The sequence below is a fragment of the Cygnus atratus genome, chromosome 10 (genome assembly GCF_013377495.2).
Source record: "Cygnus atratus isolate AKBS03 ecotype Queensland, Australia chromosome 10, CAtr_DNAZoo_HiC_assembly, whole genome shotgun sequence".
Taxonomy (NCBI): Eukaryota; Metazoa; Chordata; class Aves; order Anseriformes; family Anatidae; genus Cygnus; species Cygnus atratus.
The window spans coordinates 6,029,996-6,055,749 of NC_066371.1; the positions used below are offsets into that span (position 1 = coordinate 6,029,996).

A 25,754-nucleotide genomic window follows, 5' to 3' on the forward strand; every position below is an offset into this window, starting at 1 on the left:
TTCTGCAGGACACAGCAGAAAAAGGTCTCTATAACGTGCAGTGCTACTGCCTAAGTCTGTGCTTCTAATGTAAGACAGCATGAGCCCAGCTGCTCTTTATATTGAGAGATGAGAGTTAACATAAAGACTCACTGCTATTCTCCAGAAACTCTGAACATGGGACAAATCCCTTCCCAAGCCTGTTCTTTGAGTGTGTATTGACTAAAGCTCATACTCATATGCTGTATCACAAAATTATACTTAGCATTAAAGCTAACCGATTAATTCATAACAATTATTGCCTAACAAATTCTTCTCTTCTTCACAGAACACTGATGTATTTTGCAAATTCCTCAGTTATTCGTTCTTCTGAAGTAATGAATTGACTGTAATCATTTTCAGTTTTACAGGGGGGGAATAGTTGTGTTTTCAGCTGAAATGTGGCAGTCAGTTGCATGTGCCTTACAAATCATATGGTCATTGGTATTTCTTTCTTTTCTTTTTTTTTTTTTCTTCTTCTCCTGGCTGGCAATACGATATGGGATTATTGAAGGAAATACAAACTCTTGAATATACACAAATTCCACTAGAATTTGGGAGAGTATTCATTGGCAACATTTTTTTTCAGTTAAAAATAACACCTGATAATTTGGGTATTCCTACTGATAAAAGTGCATTATGCACTTGCATTGATTTCTGCTGGTTAACTAGTATTAGTAAGTTCAGTATTTTGTATAGAACTGAACCATAAGCCACAGAAACTGTAATAACTACTTTCCCAGAAACAATAAGATCTTGGCATTTCTCTCTTCAACTTCGTCATTTGTTGGGAATCTTACTCTAAATTTCATTGCATAAACCACATGTAGCCTGGAGGAACAAACAGATTCATTTCAGTACATAGCTTAATACTAAAAAAAGTCTAAAGAAACAAACTCTAAAGTGAATAAAAGAGTAATTATCTCAGAACACTACACTTTAGATGCACATTACCTTAATTCTAAACATAAAATCATCACAGCCTTTAAATGAGCTGTCCATGTAGATTTTCTATTGTTTCTCTGAATTTTTAGTACTGTATGCATTTTGAGCCTAAATGATTCTCAAAACAAATCACATACCTCCTATGGCAGTTGTTTTTAATGAATTGGTCTTCACTGGTTTTCTACTTAAGACAAAATTCAGCCTTTTCTGAAGCAAAGACTGAGAGTACAAAAATACCCATTGGGGTAGAATTTTGATTGTAGACTCATTTTTATGCACTGAAACATTCCAAAATTTCCTAGAGAAACAAAACCATCAAAGCATGCTTATTAAGGACAAACAAAACACATTTATTAAGGATAAACAATCAACATAGCAGAAGCTATACCTGCTTTGTGTTCAGGCAGTTCGGTTTTCTCTGGAGGCGTATTTAGGTTTTAAGATTTTTTTACACAGTGCTGCACTTCTTTGTTAGGCTGCTCGGAAAGTTTATGGTTTTCATGAACTTCCGTGATCACTGAACCACTTGCTGATGTCCAACCAGTTATAATGAAAGTGAAACCTGCATCCATGCCAAAAGATTTTATTGAAATAGGAAAACATAGCAAGCAATCTACAAAATCCAGTGAAATAGTACCCCATGACCCTAAACTAGCTAGCATAGAAAGCTACATTTAAATCAATACTTAATTCGGCAGAAAAATCAATTTCCCTTCCTCTGCAATCCATAAAATTCATCAGGAAAAAATTACCCCTCACATATTATGAGCCCCTCCAGCCAACAGGTTTAGAATTTAATCACAATAGACAATTTTAGACCTGTGACTGGTTGGGGTGACATGCTATAAGGTATTTTGCAATCTCTTAATTAAAACATGGGTTAGATGTGATGAGAACACCTGTAGCTTTCCTGATTTCCCTAGCCTCCTTTTACCAAAAGGCAAACATTACTTATAGGAACACTTTTAGTTACAGCTGTCTGTAGTCTCAAGCAGTACTCAGGTTCCATTCCTGGAAAATGCTCAACTTTCTGCAGAGACTGTGCTGGACACAAACAATCCTACATAACAATGCTTGCTCTGTTAGAATCCAAATAATTTCTCTTTAGGCAGTGCCATCTTGCCTTTACTCTTCCACATGGGTATTCCAGCCTTACTGTGAAACAGCTAAAGAGATTAACTGCATGGCACACACAGAGCCCACAGATTCCTATCAGTAAGCATGTGCCCTTGGGTATTGCTGTTCCACATTTAACTGTCAGGGCAAGCTCCTCATCTGTGAACTTTTCTTTATACACTAGATAACTTGCTGTTAAATATGTTTTTAAATATAATGGCTTGCTGATAAGTATGTTTTTAATGTAATTTAAAGAATACTATTGATCTAGCCACGACTCTCCTTCATATTTGATAAATCGGTGTGGGCTTTTTTAGAATGTTTGCCTCTGTAATAGACTGAATTGCTTAGCACATACGTGACAGTGCCTGCTTTTTCATTACATCACTGTTTTGCTGCTATTCCAACCTCTGCTCCTTTTTCCCAAGTAACTCTTTTTTACCTTTTTTTTTACCTTTTTTTTTTTTTTTTGGACTGTTAGACATTTCTTTCCTGAACTTAGATTGTCTATACTTTCTAAAGGCTTCAAAGTCTTTCTGGGGATATAGTCACACCTTATCAAAGAGGTCCAGCCTTTGAGAGGTTGTTTTCTTCCCCTGTATCCCACAGCTCAGTTCTTTACACTTTTTCTATTCACAGTCCTATATTGTCTCTGACAGAAGTTCAATAAAATTGTCTTTCTGTCCACAATATCAGGGTCCTCAACATTGTTGGAACTGAGTGTTATAGACCTACGGTGTATCTCTGCTGAGAAACCCGAACTCCCCTGCCTGCCTTACTATACGGTAGGCCGCTGGCAAAAGGAAGACATCTCTTACAAACTGATGCATCACTTCTACTGTTTTCAGCCAATTAATTTATGTCATAATTCCTGAATGTTTCTCTTTCACAGAGTCGAACATTAAGATATCAAAAAGGGGGAGCATTACTGTTACTACTGCTCCCCCTGGTATTGCCTCTCTTGCCATAAATCTTTTTAAAATGGGTTGCGTTGCTACTGTTTCTCTTTATTCCTACATTTTGTTATTTAAAGCAGTTCGTGTTTTAAGGCGCTGCTTTTCTGTTTCTAGTTTTAACTATGCCAAAGTTATCGCAGTGTTACAAGGTGGCACAGTGGTTTCCCTCCCCAACAAACAGGAGGTGCAACGAACCTGTTTCGAAGCTCAGCTTTATTCTTTTGCTCCTAGCCACATCCAAATTCCACTAGGTATGGCAGAGGTGTGCACAATTTGAAAATGAACAAGGCAAACTGATATTTACATAGATAGACCAATGATGCAGCAGTAGATAGAGCTCACATATTTGCTGAAGACACTGCAACCAGAAAATTCAATCCTACCTAGCCAAAAAACCACTCTATCTTGCTAACTTCCTGGATCCCTCACATTATATTTGAGTAATTTTTTAACAAATGGAAATTCTGTGGCTGTATGCAATGACTGAACTCATTGACCTAGGAGGTCATTTACAATTCTAATATGCTATTTTTCAATCTTTAATTTCATCCTCCTTTTGTGTTCTAGAATTGCACATTGTTATTTTAAACTTCTGTTCTCCTTCCTCCACTCATTGGTACATTTACCACCTACCATAGCTTTTTTCTCCCTCTCTTTTTTTCTTTTTTTTTTTTTCAATTTCATATGTGGAGGTGAACAGACATGGACTCAAAAAAGGGATGAGGAGTAGTGAAGGACTGAGACAGCAACATAGACTGAGAGGCACTTGCGCATCGGGACTCACACTCTATAGTGACACTGTGTCTATGATCATGTTTTCTGTCCTTCAGTCACCTTCAGTGGTACTATTCTAGTGAATTTCACGCAGTTTTACTACAGTCATGAATTATTCCTGGGAATGCTGTGTGTGGCATGTATTTCACATTGAAATTAACATACTCTTTAGGAAATGTATGCAGATATGAAGACTGTGTTCTGCAGTTGACACAAGTATAATTATAAGTTAATATGTACATGATGAAATGTCTTTCAGTCCACTGTTTACAGTGTTCCAAAAAGGAGGCTGCAACCCATCAAAAACAGATTAGAACAATCATATTACCAGTGACCAAAAGTGAAACGATGAGGGTTCACCTGAGTCACAGGTACTCTATTGAAGTTGTAAGACTAATCATCTTAATAAGGAAAGATGTATTTTTCCCAATTATATTTCAGTCTAAATTAGAAGACTATGCTATCCATTAAAACATAAATGCTCCCTGCTTCATTGCTGTAACAATGATTTTATTCCTGACAGGTATCAGCATAAGCTCAGATATGTTGCACAGGAAAAAGTATTGAGAAAAAAAAAACCTCCATTCAGCTCTGCTAGTTATAATGAGTTTGTATTTGTCAAATGGTTTTATGGTTAAATGAAAAGTTAATGATAAACAACCTTTCTGAACTGCTGTTTACACCATCCATGTGCTGGGTGTGACATCCATCTCTAGCAAGTAATGTTTTGGGAGGTAATCTGTATGGATGAGAAAATGAATGTACTATTTCATCGTTAACAAGAACCGCTGCAATGAAGAGGAAATGCAAAAACACTCAAAATTATTATTTTCTTTACTTGCAAAAAGGTTACTTTTTTTCTTTTTTTAATGTTTTCACTTAAACACTATCATCTACTTAGGCTTAGGGATAAGTTCATAAGAGTTATGCATTATGGCATGTTTTTTTAAACTTTACTTAACTGCAAAAACATTACTGATTGTTCTGCATTAAGAAGACCAAAGTATAGCTACAATCTAGCTTTTTATGCATCCTGGGGAAGATATGAGGAAGGCAGCACCCTCAAGTGCTGCATACCCATGACAGATACAGGGAGGAATCTCTGGAAGCCTAGAAAGAATGTACTTTGCAATCAGCCTCCCTCAGCCCTTTCTTATTTTGCAATTCACTCCTCTTCTCTCCTTACTTGTGAGGGTAGTACATTGGGACCAATCCTTAGCTGATCCCAAATTCCAGCATCCCAAGTGGGTTTCCTAATAATAATCCATGTTGGATGCCTCTCAAACACCCCTCCCACCCCCCACATCTTTGTACCCCATAATCCAAGAAAGCTAGCTCTTGCTTGCCTTGCTGATTGCTTGGGACCTATTCAACCTACATTTTCTTTGGTATATTTACAAACAAGGTGACTAAATGTGAAGACAGTGAATCCCAATACTTTTTATACTTCAAAGATCAGATATCTTCTGCCATAGAGATACACAAAAATCATCCCTTGGTGACTAACACAGACTGCGCATTTGCATGGTGTTTTTGCATTTACCAAATCTAAACAATAAAAAATATAGTAAAGAAGCTTCTCCACAATCTATGTTATGCATTGAAAGTGCTCCTCATAGCATTAAATGATAGTGTTGCATGCAATCCACACACATTATCTGAAAGCTTATATACCTGTTATATATATAAACCTAATGCAGACAGCTATAATAGTTTGTATGAATAGGAAACACTGTGCTTATTGAGCCACAGTCATGAAACTAAAAATGAAATTATATTTCCTCCATCATAATACTGAAGTCAGTATATAACATTTTGAAAGAACACGCACACAGTAATACCTAGGTTAATATTGGGTACCATACATTATTGCTCAATGCTATCAAAAAGCTGCATCTTCAGACTTTTTATTGAAACATATTGCATTACTTAAATTGTCATGACAAAGACAAAACTGTTCAATTTCAGATTTTCCTAGCACCTCTGTTTTTATGAAATTGCAGATTTTTTTTCTAATAGAAGTATAATTTATTTACTGATTAAATTCCAATAAAGATGTTCGGTCCTGATCTTTTTTTAAACACACATTTAAGAATATAAGTCCTAAGCACTGACAGGAGCATTCTCCTTTGTTCCCACTGATGTCCTGGACTAGGAATAACTCTTGTTTATCCTACTACTTCATTACAAAACACTGAATAAATAATGATCAGCATAATGCCTTCATATAGTGTTAAACTTTGCATTCTTCCATGTAGGTGAATTTAATTTGAACTGCTATAAAATTACAAGGGTATCTCATCTGCTGCTCATTTTTCACATTTTTTTTTCAAACTATCATTGTTAATTGCCAATGTGTGTGAATTATTTAAAGTCAACTCTGCATTACTTATGGATGGATTATCCAGAGTGTGGATTAACTAGAAGCAGATACAGACAAGGCCATTTGACTCATGAGCTTGTTTGACATGCTACACCTGTGTCCATACCAGCCCCCGTGTCTTTCCACACCGATGGCAATGAGGTATTTTTCCAAACTTGTCTGCTGGGACTCACTTTCATGAAACCACAGCTCAGCCTGGGAGCTGTTCTGTGTTAGATTTTATAGCCAGATGATGAGACGCAAGCTACCAGGGCTCCGATTTTATGGCCTGTCCTCCAGGAGGTCCAGAATTCAGTACCTCAGCTTTGGTGTTAACGAACACGTTTTACCTGTGGGTGAAGAAGGAACTGAGGCACCTCTTGGAGTTCTGACCAAAGTACCTACTAAGAGTCAGCCGGATCGCAGCAGGGTTTATTAGAGCTTATTAGCATAAGTTAATTTACTATTCCCCATTAATCTTTTTAAAGTGCTTTTAATCATGAAAGAAGGGGAGCTGACAGTGCAGTACCTCAGCAGGTGACCACTTGCAACTGAGTACCAGCCCACACTACCTAGCTGCCCATCGCTCTCAACCACTGCCTTCTCTACTTCTTCTCCAACCTCCTTCTCCTTCTTCTTTCTCCTCCTCCAACCTCCCGCCCCAGCCCTGCAACGCTACTCCAAAGCTGCCAAGCACCAAGATCTCTTCCTCCCTCCCTCCCCGCGTCTCCTCACGGCCCCCCGCCCCTGTCGCCCCCTGTCCCCATGCCCCGCGGGCACCCAGCGCCGCAACCCGCGCCCCGCCCGGCCCCTCTCCGCCCCTCCGGAGCCGTGAGGCGCCCCGCGGCCGAGCCGAGCTTCCGCCCGGGGAGCGAGACAGGGCGGAGACAGCGGCGGCCGGGCGGGCACGCTGCGCGGCTTAAGATGGCGGCTCCCCTGGCTAAGCAGGCGGGGGCTGTGCTGCGGGACCTGGCCCTGCGATCCGCCCGCCTGCGGGGCGGCTTCCCGGTGAGTGAGGCCGGCCCCGGGGCGCCGAGGGAGGGCGGCGGGCACCGCACCCGGCGCGCTGGGAGCCTCTGCGGAAAGCGCCGTGCTCCCCGTCCGTCCAGCTGCTGCTCGCCGGTCACAGAAGCTGCTTCTCCTCGGTGCCCGGCGGGGGCTGCACCTCGCAGCGTCCCTGTCGGAGCGGGGCTCTGCCAAGCGAGCGCCTGTTGGTGGCCGGCGGGAGGAGGAGACCTTTGCTTTCTTCCTTCGCGCTCCCCAGGCTGCTGCTGGTCAGGTTTTGGCTGCCAGATGTGCTGAGCCTGAATCCACGCTGTGTCTGTAGGGCTGGAAATAAACAAATAAGTCCCCCTCTCTGGAACATGTCCTACGGGGTTGGGGCAAAGGGCTGCTAGCGGGGCTGTGGCCATGGCAATCCCCTCCTTGGTAGGGTGAGGTGGCCCCATGCCACCCCGCTTCTTGGGCAGATGAGGGTATCAGATCAGGGCTGTTTCCTTCAGATGGTCTTTGGAAGGCTCTAGTGTGGCCTTTTGGTCCTGGGAATTTAGGAGGTACTTTTGCTTTCCATAATGCAAGTTTAGAGTGTATCAATGCTGCTTAACGTAATCCTTTTAATCGTTGCTTAGCACTGCTGCAGAACATTCCTTTCCCCTTCCTTAAAATTAAAAATAATTTAAGTATATTAACAGCTGGAGTAGGTGACGCCATGCCTGGAATACATCGTGTATCAAAACACGTGACGGTGCCCCTCAGGTGGCAGCATTGCCGCGGGGTGTGCTGCTGGGCTGGCACGGGCTTTGCCTGGGTGGCCACAGGTGGGTGCTCGGCCGTCCTCGGGGTCTGGGGTGAGCGGCCCTCCCGGTAGGGCGTGAAGGAGGGAGCTCCTCTGAGCGGTGGCAGGAGTTCTTTATTCACCTTGACCGCAGAACAGCAGAAATGCTGAAGATAAAATGAGATATGTACATATGAGATAGCTCTGGTGCCTTTGGCAACCAGCCTCTTTATTTTGTCTCTTTATCAGATCAGCAGCTGCACAGGAGTTTACTCGGGTCCACGCTCCTGAGTGTAAGCGTTTTCCCTAAAGCAAAAGCCTCCTGAGCGAGCAGAGCTCATTCCTAGCCAGGTCTGCTCCACGGGTGCTGCTGCTGGGGTGCTCGTGTCTGCTGGTGTGGGACAGCTGTCAGATAAAGCACTGTGCGGGGGTTGAGCATAACTCGTGATGTGCATCTTCCTTTGTGTGGATTATCTTTTAACCCAAGGGAAGTTAGCCAGCTTGGTTTTAAGTCTGAAATCTTTCATGCCCAGCTCTCCTTTTCCAATGGTGGGTGGAGTGTTTGGCGATTCAGTGCAATTGACTAGCTGATTTAGTGCAGGTCTATTTTGTTTATATGTGTATACACACAGAATGTGTGTTTGTATTCATACACTTAAGTATGTATACAAACACGTAAATGCTTGTATATATACATTTAAATCTGTTTGCACTGATTAGCAATCCTGTCAGTCCCAACAATGTGTTTGGTGCTCCTGCATTACATGGTTGAAGATAGGTTTCTGCCATGACTACTTCGGTGCCTCTGACTTAAGTCAGAACCCAATAAGGAACCCAGAGGTAACCTCTCTGGTTTTGTATGCGTCCTCACTGTTTCTGTAGGGCTGTGATCAGAGTGCCTTTGTAGGGCATATCAGCTCAGATTCTCAAGATCAGTAAGATACTAAGGTGGCCAACCTGTTAAAAGCTTTTGTGTGTTACTTATGAAACAGAGCTATTGACCTCGTATTATAAATGACATTTTATTGTTTCTGAATTTTTTCAGATAATAAGAGCATGTACCAAGATCTATGCTTTCCAATTAAACTGTTTTCAAAAACACAATTAATACTGTATGACAACAAATTGTTTTCTTAATTTCAAAGTAAAACATTTTTCCTGTAGAAAGCTCTTCATTTTGCAGTGTTGCGTTACAGAGTTCCCATCTAAGTCATCCGCTAACCTCTTCCATCTCAGACTTCAAAGTACAAACCTTACTCAAAGCGTACAATTCGAGTCCATATTCTGTGGTGCTACAAAGTAGGATGAAGAATCAGAGTGAGAGAGGCTTGCCATTGAAAAAAATGTTCTAATTTGGATCATTCACTACTTTTTTCAGACCAGAAATTACACCAATACTTTTCTGCAGTTTTACGGTAAACAGATTAATTGTTTTGTCCTCAAGGCCTGTCACAGTGTTCTTTTCACAGTTAAGGGTCCTCCATACAGCAAGGGTATCAGCAAGAAATAACAGGCTTGAACTTTTAAGTGTTTCTTCTGTGAGCGTGTATTTATTTCACATTTGCCAAGCTCCAGTTGTGTGACAAGTTGTGCATTTGCTTTAGTCAATTGTTGGTGAGCTGGTGCTAGGAGATGGTCATGTTCTTTTTGCATACTGAGGCAAGACAGTATTGCCTTGATTTGCAGTATTGATTTCTGGATCAGTTTTGTTTCTAATCCAGTGCCCTCTGTTTTCGTAACCCTGTGTGAGTAGATGCCTGGTGAGATTTAAAATCTTTCCTCATAAGCCTGATGAGTTATTATTGGCGTGGTGTTCGTACACTTTGTCTCTGTTGCAAAATTACTTATTTCAAAACTGTTGATGCTGTACATAGTTATAATGAAACTAAGTTTTGAGAAGTTCGATTGTATGCTGTTGTAGTAACTGACATGAACAAACATTTTTCTGTGTAACTTTATATTAAGAGTAGAATAAATGATACTTGATCTTATCAAATGAAACATTTTATCATCTTTCAGCTTTGCCTTTGACATTTTACCATTTTATAACTGTTAACTTCTTTTTTTTTTTTTTTTACTCCTTTTTACTTTTTATATTCTTGATAGGTTCAATTCTTTGTGCTCTTGGACTTTAAATCTGACCAAGTGTTTCAAGAAGATAAAAGATAGATTTCAGTTGTCTGCAGTGCATGTGGACAAGCGTATTTAGACCTGCTCTTACTGAAGCAATATTTGTAAAGAGCTGTGACAAACGCTTCAGGGACCACTCTGCAGCAGAATTCAATCTTGTTGGCTAGCAACAAATAGGCTCCATTGAAGGCTGTTTATTTGAATGGGAGTTGGATTGGGCCCTTTGGGAGAATGCTGTGTTTTCAAAATAGCTTCAGATGCAGTGGATTTCAGTGATGAATATAAATAAGAAACAATTAAATCAGAATCATAACAAAATGCTTAAGGTAACTCCAGTTTTCTAATATAGTGAGCGGATACAGCCAGCATTATGCAACCCTATCCTAGTCTTCAAAACCGCCCTCTGTGCTACCGTAACATTTCCAAATTTCACGGATGTTGAAAATACGAAAATAAAATAAAAAGATGGGATGGAACAATATTCCTGTTTTAAAATCTGCTGAATTCTCTATAGGTTAAAAATAGAGAAAGTAATTCACTGCAGATGCCTTCAGTTCTTAAACTTGAAAACCCATGAAGCCTCGTTAATGCTGAACAGAGGAAGTTGTGTCTTTGTTACGAAGGTATCAGCAGTAAGTGAAGTTAATGATCTTCCATGCAACAGAAAATATTATTGAAGTAACTTGCAGTTCATGACTTTAGAAGCTACTCCAGTGCCAGTATTCTTGCTCTCTTCCTGTATTTGTTAAGTTGTTAGAAGTTGCTTGAAAGTTCAAGTTCAGCCTGTTTTTCTATTCGCCTTTACTTGGTTGACAACTTTGCTATAATTTTTAAGGTTTTACATTCAGAGGCAGCAGTACATGACCCTCAGACTTTCACAAATGGTTAGGTGTTTGGTTCAAGTATGTATAAGAAAAACATCTGCAAAATCCTCTTCAAACTGTAGGCAAAACTGTAATGCCAAAGCAGAACGGAAGTTTGGCCCGCTTCTACCTGGCTCTTCTGTTAAACACGTGGTTATTGAATCCTTCTTGGGGATGGAAATGAAAACTGTAAATGTAATGTTAAGACTGGTTTAATTTATTATTTTTTAAGTAGTTTTATACCGTTGGCTCTTTTGTCTTTGAAGTATGGCTCTAGCACAATATTCACAGCATTATCTAGAAGTAGAAAATGATTGCACTTTGCGGTTTTCATTGCCCGTTCTTTGCACTTCATCTAAATATATTCAAGGGATAGGGCTAATTAGATAAAAAAGGGACAGGCTTCATGAAAATGACATTGGGTTGAGAATTAGCTAGGACAGCTATGTTCTTAAACCTGGCTGTGGATAAGTAAATCCTTCCTCCCTACCTTCCATCTGAACTCCCAACCAGTTCACCTGAAGACACTCCTTACTGCGCTTGGGTATATTTAGGATTAATTAAAGTTTTTGCTGTAAAAGCAAGTACTCTTTCATTGATTGGCCTCCTCAGGTACTAGTTAAGTGTCAATAGACAAACTCTGTTTCCTTTGTAGGTGTCTGGTTTTCTTCTTTCTTCCTATTCTTCTCTTTCTCTGGAATATTGTCTGTATGGCAGTTCTTTTTTTATATATATTTTGTCTTAAACAATAAGGTTGCTATGAGGAATGCAGGAAGATGATGAAATCCGTTGGGAATATAGAAGAGCGAGATGAGTATTAAGAAACCAAACATTCAGTGTTCCTAAAAGTAGATCACTTTTCCAATATATTTCCCTCTCTCTTGTTTTGAATGTTCGTTTTCAGCAAAAGTTGGAAAATTAGTGCCTAGAGATATGATTCCTGCACTGGTCTTGGAGGCTCACAGGTAGAGTTCTGGGATTACTTAACCCCTACTGATTTATTCTTTTTGTTGCAGTGGACTACAATGAGTAATGACTAGCTCAGCTCATTATTGCCTCAGACAGTCCAATCTTTCCATGCATGTTTGAGACTATAATCTGCAGCTTTGAGCGTATACCCCAAGGATTTTCCTCAGAAAATTCCCTTCTTTAATTTTCTCTCCTGAGGAAGCCAGTTTCTAGCCATCTGTGTATCAGAGCTGTATGCTCATCTTCCACCTCAGCATTTTAATAAAATACAGGACACAGACAGAAATCATGTTATCACTGCAGCTGATTATGACAGTAACTTGGAGAATGGTAATTAAACATTGATCCATAATTAATGGTGAGCTATTGATCTTAGTTTAACTAGATAACACAGTAGGTATAGGCATCAAACTACAAGGAGAAGTTGAGATTAAGTATTGTGAAGAAGTCTTTAGCAGCAGTAGTATGCTGTGCTGGTGAATAGATGCTGTTCAAGTCTCCATTGTTTGGATGTTACTTAGAACAGATTCTAAATCGTAAGCCAAAGCCCTATGCTGATATGGTAATGGAAATAAGAAAATAAGAACCCAATGCTTGTGTTTTTGTGTGTGTCTTTGATTGTTTGTGACACCGAGCTGATAGTGATGTTCTTGTATGATTAATGGCTAAATGCTGATTTTGAGGGAATTGGAAAATAGGAATTATTGACTTACTTGTCACAACGCTTGTTTAATCCTCAGTTAAAATATACTGATAGCACACAATACACTTAGTAAATTAGAATTTTTCAGTATTGCTTTTATCTAAAAGGAACCGGTTTGTTGAGCAGATTTTTTGCTCATGAATTTGCCCATGAATTTTTTCTTCCTGGTCTCTTTCTGCCTGCTCATAGGTTTCCTAGACTACAAGAATCTGTATTCCAAAATTGAATTACCTTTTGTTTTAGTTCTGTAATGATCTGATTAGCGTATAAGCTTAGGAGCCAAACTCACAAAGCTCAAGGCGCTGTCCCTTCTGGGGACAAACGTGGGTTGGGCTGTTTCACTTCAAAAGTTACATTTAAGAAAAGTACCTTTTTAATATTTTGTGAGTGCTTCATTATTATTCATTGTAACTTATTTACCTTGCACATTAGTGCTTGATGACAGATCGATTTCAGTCCATCCTATTTGTCTCTGATTTGTGCAGTGGTGCTTTATTGATTGGCCCTGGGGAGCAAAAGTAGTTTAAACTTGCCTCTATAATTTGTATCTTTGTATAATTAATGATTTAGATTTTTGTTTTCTGCTTTTTGTAATAAAAAGGTGTAGATTTGTGGTGTTTACAAGTGAGGGACCAAGGGTTACATGCATGTCTTTATCAGTTAAATTAGTTTGTATAAGAGACATTATTAATGTACAACTTTGCAGTGCGCTTTATGGCTTTGTAGAGTGAACATCTCATTCATTTTATAAAGCTTCTGGCCATTTTGAGTTAATAATCTGGTTGTTTGTCTTAAGGCGGAAAAGACAGAATACTGACCTTCAGGATTCAGTGGGCATTAATTCAGTTTGGAGCAAGAGTTTTGTTTGTTTGATTACACTATAAATGGAAGGGTTTTATTTGTCTGAAAATGGATAGATATTTTGAGAGCATCAGTAGCAGCAACTTTAAACACCCGTTCGTACGGTGTGCATTTAGAATACTTCTGGAGCAATAAGCAAACTCATGGGAGCAATAACTGGGAAGGATGAAAAATGGCAAGGTATTACAGGAGTAGATAGACTCTGAGGACTACAAGCAATGAGCAATAGTCTCAATTTGTGTCAGGAGGAGAGAGAATCACTCTTACTGTAGTTACTTTGCTTTGGAGCCAAACTCTCATCCACCTAAATTCTTTCTGAGATGCTGAAGTTTTGTAGGAATTGCAAGGAATGAAGAGTTAAGGGAGACTTTCTGGTCATGTTTGGTAGGATTGTCTGCTTGTTCAAGACTTTTGACTAAAAAATCTGGAGCTGCAAATTAAAAACCAAGCACAAATTACTAGTTGAACCTTTCATGTCTCGCTTTTCTGAGATCTTTCTCTGAGGGATCCACGGGCAAAGGAACAGTTTAATTTGACAGCTCCTTATTTAGTGGCAGCCAAGAAAGCAGTTACTGCCTTGCAACAACAACAACAAAAAGTTGCTCCTATATAATATTGGTATGAAAGTGTCTGGGAAATTACAGTTATGGGAAAGATTACATATGCAAATTATAGATAAGTGATAGGTAAGATAAGATACAGATTTCTGTCTATGAAAATTATAGATGAAAGTGCTATTAAAAGCAACAGTACTTACTATCAGCAGCTTACTTGCTTAGCTTTTTAAAGTCTGAAGATGGCATGAGAAATTTATTTTCGCTTAAATTATTTGGCTTCTTCAACTCTGCCACTCCAAACACATGGGAAACAGTGAATGTATTTGAGTTTCTTTCATGCAGAGTTTCGGTCTGGATTTGTTTTTCAGTTAGATGGCTCAGATTGAAATAGTCTACAGCGATGCCATAAATTTAGAGGAACTGGCATTTAGAGCTTGCTTTGAACATGGTGTGGAAGATGAGGTAAAGAACGCATGGGATGTATGGGACCCAGCTGAGAGCCTGTGGGTTGGGATTAGTGGGGCAGATTGGTGTTAGTGGCTGGGGCATTGCAAGACCACTGCTTAGCAGTTGGAGATTTGAGATGGAGCCAGGGGATGTCTTGCTTAGCGTTGTGTAGTGGAGAAGCCTGGGGCTGGGAGGAGGAGGTGGGAGTTGCTGACCCCACGAAATGGGCATGTCTCTCCTCATCCCCTCATGCAGAAGGCTCTCTGGGGGTTTCCTGGCCGGTTGCAGACTGGATTTCTGAATGCTATGTTAATTACTTTGCTTTCTGTTATGAGCAGCTACGTTGGGTTGACGTTGGCTTTGCTGGTGACCTCCGACACTTGGTGCCTGATTAATGCTATCAGCTTGCAGGTAGGCTGTGTTTTTAAAGAGCTACTCGATGAACATGCCTCTGATGAAGGATTGCTCTCCCCTACTCCCTCGGCTCACTGATTAGCTTTTATTGTACGCTGCACTTCCCCATGTCTGAAAGTCTCAATCATTCCAAATGGCCAAGCGCAGGCAGCGAACGCGCCTGCATTTCCAGAAGGCAAGAAATCAGAGATGGCTTTGTTTTAAAGATGACTTAAAATAGACTTTCACTTGCCTGGATTGTTTGATCAGCAGTGTTAGAAATGTAGAAATACACTTTAAGGTCAGAGTCTTTGATGATGAAGAGATAATGCTGCTCATGGTGTCCCAAACTTGCTTTGAGATTTGAGGATGACAGCAAGGTGAATTTCCAGTGTGAATAATGAAAAAATATTAATAAAAAAAAAAAGTGACCTGCAAAGTAAGGAAAAATGCTCATAACCTTTGGTTTTCTATTAAAAAAACATACTGTCATTCATTATTCTGTGACAGGTTCTGGTTTCTCTGCAGTTGTGCCCCAGCAGCCAGAAGGCTGTCTTCCTCTTGCATGTTTGTTCCTTTACATTTCCTTCATATCAGTCTAAGTCAAGTCGTCTAATTAAAATCAAGGTTTTTTTTAACAATAAAAGGTGAAGCATTCTGATTTAAACAAAACCTGTGTACCAGTCATTTTTTTGGTGCTTCCAGGTTAGAAATTGTTACGGATCATTCTGCACTAGTTTGCTAAACAAGGTATGACTTAGGCATGCAGTGAATTTGTTTGTATAGACACTTTTATATTTCTTTTTCTACCGTTGTGGACATTTGCATGTTTATTGCTTGGGAGTGTTACACTGCTTAGCGCTCAAAGTCATAATCTTCTATGATGACATAATTAGGTAGCATGGAAATTACGATGATTTGGCTGCAAGTATCGAAGAGCTGGAACAAAAACTGTGATTATGTTTCATATTTGCTTCTCTATGAGGAGAAGTAGAGCTCAGACTATCTAAACTGACACCTTATTGGTGTTTTCCTTAAAATATCAGTGACTCCTAATACATGAGAACGTATTCTTCCAGGGCACAGCAGGCGTGAAAAGCTTTTTTGATGGATATGGTTACTTGAGTCAGGAGTTCAGGAACGTTTCTGATCAACCTGTTGACCATGCTTTGAGTTTCCTAATTATTCAGGAAGCTTAATTAGGATAAGATGTACAAAAAATGCATATATCCTTATATCTTATGGTTGCTGGTAAAATATTTTGAGTTATTTTTTCTTAGTTATATTTAATATGTAAAGCACCTCTCCATAGTTGCATTAAAATATAATTTAAAACTTGTAAAAAATTAGGAAGTTAAACACTTCATAAGGTGAGAGCAGAAATATTAAATTTCCCCTTAAGATATTCAAAATAAATGAATATTTCTGATTTATGTGGAGAAGGTAGCACGCTTCCCTTTCTGGATAAGTAATGCACATCACCAACAGTTATTTCATTTGCAAAGGTAGTTAGTATTTTCCAGGATGTTTTGCAACTGATCACCCAGTTGTATATGGCAGTAAGTTTATTTTCATCAGATACTTCAAAGCCCTTATTTTTCAGGTCCGGAAAGAATGCTTCTCCGAAAGCTTTGAAGTTTTAAATAAGCAAAATTGGCATAAGTTGACTAAAATTATTTACTAATGCAAAACAATGCTATTGATAGGTAGTACGTTGGCAAAAGGAGAAATTGAGTCTGAGAGTTCATATTCCTGGTTCTTTTACCCAAGCAAAGGCTCTGAAAATTGATTCCAGAAATGCAAAGCATCTGCTTGCGTCTTGGGCATACGTGGATGTACAAAGTTTGGTTAAAGAATGCAAGAGGCTTTTTTCAAGTGTTTTCTGAAGTCAGCAGGGGGCATGTTCCCTACCTAGTGCACAGCCATTTGCCCCTTTGACTGGTCTGTGGGGTTTGTGTTGTTGACATCCTACTTCTTCTGTGGCCTTAAATGTGTAATTCAAACCAGAAAGTGTTTGTGTAATCTCGTAGAATAAGGAGCCTGCCATATTTAGGCTGTGTTTTCAGAAGTTGTTAATGATTCACTGATCAGCTGAACTTTGGTGGGGTTTGAGCATACTCAGCTCTGCTCAGTCAGCCTTTAAATGCCAAGCAGGACGCATTGGAGAACTTGTGTCTAAAATACGCTGTCACTTAATTTGCTGCAATTTCTATTTTTGTGTTTGTATGTAAATAGAGGCCTTGATGCTCCCCTGTGTCGTGGTGCAGGATTGTCAAGGATTTGGCCGTGTCCTCCTTAATTCAGAGGTGAACCTGTGGCTGCCTCACTGGAACAACTGATGAACAGACTGGCAAAGTACGGGAAATGGAGCAGTGAGGTCAGGGTCCGACTGCTTAAGAAGACATCCTTTCTGTCATCTCCTTTGGTATTTCTGAGGACTGCAGTCCTCAAAAAAACATGTGCCCAGACATGCAGAATGATTGTCCAGGTGGTAGCTGCTAAAATCTGCCTTGTAGTGCACAAGGATGTGGGCTCAGATTCTGGCTTTCCGAGATAAGGAGAACAACGGTGACAGAAAGAGCTCAAGTCTGACCCTGTGCATGTTCCTGGTAGTTTACAATGGAGCTTAGTAGGTGGGAGAGTGTATTTACAGAATAGCTGTCAAAATCCCTGTGTGTAAGCAAGCTGCAAATAAGTCTATAAAGTATAATCATTACTGGAGGCTTTAAATCTGCAATGAGTGAAGGACTTGCTTCAAGTTCATTCTTGTCTCTGCTTCCTTGCATGAGAAGTAAACAGAGGGATAAATCAGAAAGCTGAGTTTATAAATGTGATTTAAAGGCACATTGGAGCAGAATTGTGTAGTTTCTTTCTTTCTTGAGCTAATGGCCCAAATGAGCTGTGCAGTGTAGGAACACCACACTGTGCCGCGGCATTTCTAAGGCAACGCAGAAGTTAAGCTCGGGATCATTCAGTTTGCAGTGGGCGATTATAAAAGGACAAAAAGGCATGCAAGGTAAAAATCAAAAGAGCATAAGACGGAAGGGTATAGAGAAAAATGTTTGGGAACCCTTGGACTAAAAAGGTTTCTTTTAGTAGAGAGCTATCAGGAACATTCAGGACAACTATTGAGGAAGATATTATGGTCTTGTTAAAATAACCATTTAGTTTTTTTTCCAGCCCAGAATGCATTTACTTAAAGGCTGGCAGAGCTTAAATATACCTTGCCATTTTGTCTGCAATACTGTGAGATATTCAGGACATAACTGAGATACCTCTAAAACAAGAGGACTTCCTTTTTATATATGTATTGTTATGACTTAGGTAAAATGGAATAGTACTTATCCAGGAACTTTTCCTTTTCAGATCCAATCCATTTGGCTTTATAAATCCAAGTTTCAAAATGGTGAATAATACGTGAGCTAGTTTGGTGCTGTCTTCTGGAGCCCTCCTCTATTTGTGGCATATGTTAGAGCGCAGCAAAACAATTCTGTTCTGGGTTGGGGCTGCTGTGGAAGGATTCAGGAGGTGGGTTTTAAGGAAGGAGCTGGATACGGTAAAGAAAGCCTTGACAGCAGGCAGCCGCTTCGAAACTGATGGGCACACTCCTGATGTTCCTCCTGTGTGTGATTAAATGATTACAGATTGACAGATACTGGTTTTTCACTCAAGAAAAAAGTCACTACAAGCAAATATTTTATTAATTTAGGAACTATTTACATCATACTCTTAAGGAGAAACTACACACGCCTTCCCCCTTTGCCCCCCCCCCCCCTTCCAGGAGGAATTGATTTGGAAGCTGAGTAGCTCCTTTTGTTTGCAGGGCCATGCTGCACTGCACTAAATCTGCACTTGGACAATCTTCCACTACACTGTTCCTGGAGGTGGGTTAGAAATTTATTAGTAGCAGGAAAAAAAAAGGTGCCACAGGTGATTGTGTGGAAAACACAAGGCACTGTGTTCGCACTGTGTTCTTTGGAGTGCCTAATCTGTGTCCTTCAAACTGTGCCCTACAGAGCTCAGCAGTGCTGAGCTCATGATATATAGCAGCGGGTTTCCCAAACAGAAACTAGTCTGCTGGAGCAGGCTTGGGTTAGAAAATGCCTCTGCAAGAGGTTGTAAAGCACAGCAGTTTGCGTGCCTCCCCTGTGCTCTCCCCTGGGCTCACGAGGTTCAGGATCTCAGGGCATGAGTTCCCATGCATATGAAGCTTTGTGCTGCAGCAGGAGGTTTTTAGGTCTGTACAGTCCTGGAATCGTACCCATTTCTGAGCCGATCATGACCATTCACTCTACCAGGCTTTCATTGTTCCTTTACATAGCATGCAGTACCTTCTGTTTTAATTTGTTTTGAAGTAAGTCAGCCATGCATTATAATGCTTTATGGAACTTGTCAATACTGCCTGTGTACCTGTCTAATAAGACTTCAATAAGTTAGCATAATTATTAAACAAATTCTCATTCTGTTAGTAATTGGTGACTGCCTGTTTCTCAACAGGCAAGTGAAGTCAGCTGGTGTTTATTAGTTTCTAGCAAGTTTTGTTATCTACAGGCAGGTAACTTGTACTTTATATCCTTGCCTTGTTATGTCGTATTAGAATAATCACTGTTGCCCGGCGATGGAAGAAAAGGTAGATTTCTGTAACTAAAACAGATAGGGTGACTGAATATATCTTCAGTAGCTTTTCAGTTAAAATAGCTTCAGTTTCTCAATTTGATGTTACTCGTTCAGGAAAGCTCTTCCCTTTATTTCTTTGGTGTTTGTCACCATCTTGATGTTTCACGCTGGGATGCGCTGTGATTCCTGCTTCCCTATCTCTGGTTTGCAGCGGCTCCTATTAAAAGAACCTTGCAACTTGACAAGAGAAATTGGCTTTTCTGTGAACTATGTGGAAATCTTCAGGGGAAGATTTAACTAAGTGCTTTGTTTTGATTGCGTGAGCTAGGATTAAAATGATGACAGTAACGCCTAATGTAACAATAAAAAATCCTGTTTAAAACCATAGACGTCTGAACTATAGGTTTCCTGAAGTGTTACTCTTCTCTACAATGAACTGTGCAGTGAATTTGAGTAACGCTTCAGGAGACATGCAGTTGAGTTCAGGAGGCATGCATGTAGCTTCATGTTGTTCTTCCCAGACTTGGCTCGCAGGAGGCGGTGCAAGTGATGTCCCTGCTCCTTGGGGACAAGGGCAGGCTGCTCTCAAAAGCATCCTCCTGTCCCCAGTGCCATGCTCCTGGGGCATCCCTTCCATGGCTCTCTACTTTGCCTGGGGCATTAGTTCACGGAGTAAAGTGAGCAGCAAAGGAAGCCTACTGCTGGATTTTCTCCTCTTCAGGCACAGGTGGGAGGGCACAGGAGCTGCTGGTCCCAGGGCTGCCGAGCAGAAATGGGAAAGTGCAGCCTTGTAGTAGCAAGCACCTTGGCTTCTCTGTTTCAAGAAATACATGGATGTTACAGGCTGCTATAGGGGCTGTACGGCTGTGTGAGCAGTATAGGGGAGAGCAGTGGTGAAGCCTACACTAATGTCAGCTTGGGCTGGAAAACTGCATGAGGCTGAAAGGTGTAAAAGGTGTAACACAGCACTGGTTTTCTTGGCTTGCAGGAGCACACAGGGAGCAATTGTTTGATTGCTGAAGTGTGCTGTTATTTAAATGTCACTAAACTGCCTATGGATTGAGCTGATACACTTCTCCTTCGGTGTAAGCATGACTTAAGGGCGGATTAGTGCTTTCAGAGACTACAGAATGCTCAGTTTTGAATAAGCTCTTTTGGGTAATTGAAAAGCGATATTAAGGCAATGCTGGGCAAAGATTTTCTGAAATAGGATTTAACTTCAGGCTTTGCTATCAAGATTTATCCACTCAAGGTAGCAACTTGATTTTCACTAATACGGGCATTTAAGTTGCCTGCTTCACTATTTGGAAGCGTTCTATTTGCTTACTTAAATAGAACTTAAAATTTTGAAACTCTTGGCCATGCTCTCAACTGTTTGTGTCTCATTTTTGTAAACAATTTACCAGTTGAAGTTCTAATAATATTAACTGCTTTAGTATAGGTTTTATAACCAAGCCACCAATTTTTCCACTTTCTTCTTGTGCATACAAAGACAATTACCTAATTATTTAACATAAACACCTTGCTTCAATGAGTCATAGAGCTGTTAGGAGTAGCCAGAATTATCCGGAACAGGCTACCTAGCTTTACTAAACAATGATGTGGTGGCGTATTTCGTGACTAAAGGTTGGACTAGATGATCTTAAAGGTCTTTTCCAACCTGTATAATTCTACAATTGTGATTTTTTTAAAATTTTTTTTAATTGGAATTTGCATCACATAAGCCTTAATTGCAGCGACAGATCTCATTCTGAAAAGTGAGTGCACAGTTCAGTGATAGAAAACAGTAAATTGTCCCTGCAGTTTATTGATCAAAATGGCTACAGCATTTTGATTAAAGAACTTGGAAATGTGGTCTCTATTTTCCTCTCTTCTTATGAGACTGAAGCCTACTGCATTTTACTGAGCCAGGTGCCTTGTGTGGTCTGTTCTGAGAGGTAAATTAGAGCCCTAAAGCCCTCTAACTGTGAACTGGAGTTAGTGTGGTGCCTTTTTTCTAACTCAGTTCAAGTGAGTTCCCATTCATATGGAAAAACGGGGCGGGGGGAAGCTTAACTCTTGAAAGGTCTTCTGCTCTACCTGTGGGAGATTTTAAACAACAGTACTTAAGATTGTTTACGGTGTTTTGATATGCATTTTAACAAGAAATAAGCAATTCCTAAATGCTGTGGAGAAAAGTATGGATAGTGTTTTTGTCAGGAAAATATTCAAGGCTTTGTCCTGAAGGATAAAATTAATTGCATGACCTAGCAAATAAATAAATCTCAGAAGCCTAGGTAAACATTTTGATCAAAATGTCCAGTGTTGAATGAAGTTGCTGGTCTCTGCTGAGTCCAATCTAAAGTCAGCAATCTGGGATGCAGGTGGAAGATAGGTTCCTCTCCAGCTTTTAAATAAGATGGTCTAGGTGCCAGCTCCTGGTTTAGAAGTTTGAAATACTTGGTTCATAGTAGCTAAGAGGATATTCCCTGGGAAGGACATTCTTCATCCTCTTTTTTGTAATATACACCTAGCTCTATGGCATTAGTTGCCTTTGGACAGAAGAGGATATGTGGTTTGACTTGACATGGCAGACCTTAACGACAATCACTCTTACCATGAGTCTTTCCATTTTCTTTTGTACTTGAAATATTTGATCTTGTACAGAACAAAGAGGAGTAATTTCCGTATGGTTGCATTTTGTGACTCATGTTTGTGGTAAACTCTCTGTTCAGTGTACTGCGTTTTATCTAAACTTTTGTTTCTTGTCAGACCAACTCTACTACTAATAGTTATTTTTTACATCAGCACTGCCAGCAAATGTAAATAAGAGTTCGTTTCTTTTCAGTGTCTTATGTGGTATATTTCAAGCGTATGGTCTAGTAAGATGTACTGGTATCTGAGCTGGTTTGTCAAATGCCCCCCCTCCACCCCCCTTAGTTGTATTTCTGATGCTCCTTTTTGATAGGAACTTCTGCTACAACTTTGTCAATTACAACAGTTGTATGTCGATAAAAATAAGAAGTTTATTTCTTATATTGATGACTGGTATGCCGTTTCATTATTGTCATCTTTGTGTATCGGTTTTCTCTCATATGAGCTTGGAATTGTATTCTAGGTCAGAGCACAAAAATCAAATAAACTGGAATGCTGTAGAATATCTTGGGTAAGCAAACAGATTTTTGATTAGCTGCTTTTATTTTAGGTAATGTATCTTAAACACTTTTTATTTTTGCTACAGGATTCATCTGAAAGACTTCCCCATAAGCACTCCAGTTTTGCTCCTCACTTGACCTGTCCAGTATAACAGTTACGAGATAATCCATAGTTATGACACTTGTAAATTATATGTCAGTAATTTAGCTCATATTATTCAAATAATGCCAGCTCCAGAAATGGTAAACTGAGTAGCAGAAGAATCTAATCTGACTGCTCTCCAAATACAGTACTCATGGAGGGTCTTTAGCATTTCATATAAAACAAACCCAAACAAACAAACTGGTGTAAAATAAGAGATTATGCAGGTTATGGGAACAATCAATTTTTTCTGTAGCAGTAGTCAATAAACCATTACAATGTAAAACACCTTGTCTTATAAGGTGGTCAAGAGAAGACATTTAACTTCTTTATATGCCTGCGTCACTGATTTTGGTAGCACTGTACATATGTGATTGGACCAAACTCATGTTATCTATGTGTGTAAAGAAGTAACTGAACAGAAGGCTTGTTGAGAATAAAATTGAGAACAATACTCAATTACTAGTAACAGTGCTTTCAAAGTCCTCATCTGTTTCTACACCTTTGGTCTACACTATTGTGAATCTGACTAGTAGCAAAAATCTGGGAAGGTGGAGAGGGAAATGGAGTTTGGAGGGGAACCCCAAACATGAATCCCCAGTGCTTGTAGAAAATGCCAAATAAATCCATCCAGCAGGAGAGAACCCAGTGTGAAACTTGTATTTGATCAAATAATTCTGTCTTCGTCTTACTTCATTTTATTGTTCAGTTGGGGCCTTTGATCCCACTTATTTTAGTTCTGGGGTTTTTGATGCTGTTGTCAGGCTTTAAGAAGAATGTTATCAATTGTAACAGAGACCTATTTAAGTGTATTAATCTCTTTGATAAACACTTATATTAGAAATTTAATCTTTAAGAATTACCTTACTAGGAAGAGTTTAATTCATCTTTAAAACTTTCTAAAATTATTTAAAATCATAAATTATATAAAAATATGTGTAGCAGTAGTGACTTTTTCTTATTTTCATAAACTCATTTTTAATGCTTATTTGCTTCTGCCTGTGATTAAAACAAAAGAAGAAACACCCTTTCAACTTACCTGGCATATATGATTCTCAAACTAGTGTTTATCTCCATCTATACTGTGTATATAAACAGACAACATACATAGAAAGCTCATATAAAAGCTATTTTTTTCAATATGAGATGTCTTGGAAGTTTTCAGTAGAACTATGGATGTTACTTATTTTGTCCTTTTAATAAGAACTTGCTTTTAAACGACTGAAACCCTTAGTTTGAATTCTTTGTTCCGCTCTGGAAACATATTGTCTGGATTTTCAGTTCTTTAATTTAGGCTCACTGGAGTGACTTAGGTTTTTTTAATAGAAATTGTAGTTAACATGCAGAGAAGTAAAAATGTCACTTAAAAAATGGCTGGGGGAAAGGGTTGATTACAGCTGCCCGTAGAAGAGTAGGTCTGGGAAATAGCTTTCTTCCAAAACTTTGTAGACTCTTGTTTAGGCTGTCTTTAAGGCTGTGCCTTTGTGCAGTAGCTCTGTTATGTCAGCTGGGTATAGACTGTGTATATATTTCTATGTTGGATGCATGGAAATTTATGATGCCCAAGAAGCTTAAAGTATTTCAAGGACATCTTGAATTCTTGTGACTGCTTGGTATAAATGTATTTGAGAGGGGCGAGAACTTCATCTGGCAAGGATTTTTCAAGATTCTTGTACTGATTTCTTTTTATTGCTCTCCCTCTTAAATCTTTCAGACATTTATTGCAATGAAAACATCTTTGAACTCAGAATTAGTTCAGGGAATCATCTGCTTACTCACATTTCTAACATCTTAGAGTCTTTTTTTGTGCGTGCCTTAAGCTTTAAACGCATAAGTTTACAGCTGTTTTGTGTTTTCAAGCTAGTCTTGGAAGAGTAGTCATCTTCAGATTCAAGGCTTTTGCGTTTTCATCTCTTATAACTGCTTTATTTTGCTCACTCTTCTCAAGACATATGGTGTGTATGCTGCATGGACTTTAAAGCATTTTTTTATATTCCTTGCTCTTCAGAGCTTCTAATACAAACTTTGTCTTTGTTGGTTTCTTCAATGCATTGTGCTCTGTTATGCAGCAGTAGGCTGTACTAACTCATCTTATCAAGTGCCTCTTTCACAACCAGGAGTTTGTCTTTTGTCAGAAGCCTTGATTGAAAGTCTTCAGTTGGCCTTCAGGAAGATGGTCTCTCTAAGAACCATAAAATATAGGAAGATGGGAAAAAATGTACATGCTTACTAACCTTATGTTTGCTGGCTTCTCCATACAAAAGTTTTATGGCCAGATTTTTTTTGTCACCTTTAGGACTGCTTTGCTAATTCTTTCAAATGAATTTTGCTCTTACTTCTGACAGTGTTCCTCAAACCTGTCTGGTTCATTATTTCCAGAAGAAATGTTCCCATGGTTTCTTAACTTTGCCGAATTTTTGTACACGATCAGACTTCTGTATGCATGCGTGTTTACATATGTATATGTAACATAATTTTTAATGTCTCAGCAATGATTTGGAGAGAATCCCTGTGGAGCACTGAGTTACATTAATTTTACACCTGGAGAATGTGTACCTGCACCACGAGCTTCTGTAACACACCAGGAGAGTGGCAGAGACCAGAGCTGGTTGCAGGATCCTGCTGGAGCTGTTGGACTCGGCAGATGGGCTTTCTTCATAAAGCAAACAGAGCTTCGGCTGCTTTCCTGCTCTGTTACCTGTCAAATGTTGTGATTTATCACTGGTGGCCTTCGTTAGGCGGTGACCCTTTGCAGTCTGTAGTATAGAACGAAGTCCTTCAGAGATTTTTATCGTTTAAAACTTGCTGGTTTGAGCTAACACCACAGGTGTCAGTTGATGCACAGTGCTGTATTGCAAGCTCCTAACTATTTAATCCGTATCCAAGCAGAAAATTTGAAAACAAATTGTGTTGAAATACTTTTGTCAAGTAACAGCAACACAAGTCTGCCCCCAAAATAAAATTGAGTAATTTCTTTAGGTTTATCTGATTTA

The 25,754-nt window shown here is 39.5% G+C and overlaps 2 protein-coding genes across 2 annotated transcripts in view; one reads left to right on the forward strand and one right to left on the reverse strand.

Annotated features, from left to right (window-relative positions):
• TAFA1 (TAFA chemokine like family member 1) overlaps positions 1-6,447 on the reverse strand; it is a 317,847-nt gene extending 311,400 nt beyond the window's left edge. Inside the window, exons 1-4 of the mRNA XM_050712786.1 lie at positions 6,366-6,447; positions 4,471-4,548; positions 1,352-1,525; positions 1,101-1,261 (exon numbers count right to left, since the gene is read on the reverse strand). The gene's annotated coding sequence lies outside the window, so the exon portion shown is untranslated. The remainder of the gene's footprint in view (positions 1-1,100; positions 1,262-1,351; positions 1,526-4,470; positions 4,549-6,365) is intronic.
• Positions 6,448-6,868: 421 nt separating this feature from the next.
• SUCLG2 (succinate-CoA ligase GDP-forming subunit beta) overlaps positions 6,869-25,754 on the forward strand; it is a 115,292-nt gene continuing 96,406 nt past the window's right edge. The window contains exon 1 of the mRNA XM_035546572.2: positions 6,869-7,179. Coding sequence (XP_035402465.1) covers positions 6,937-7,179 — 243 coding nt within the window. The 5' untranslated portion in view covers positions 6,869-6,936. The remainder of the gene's footprint in view (positions 7,180-25,754) is intronic.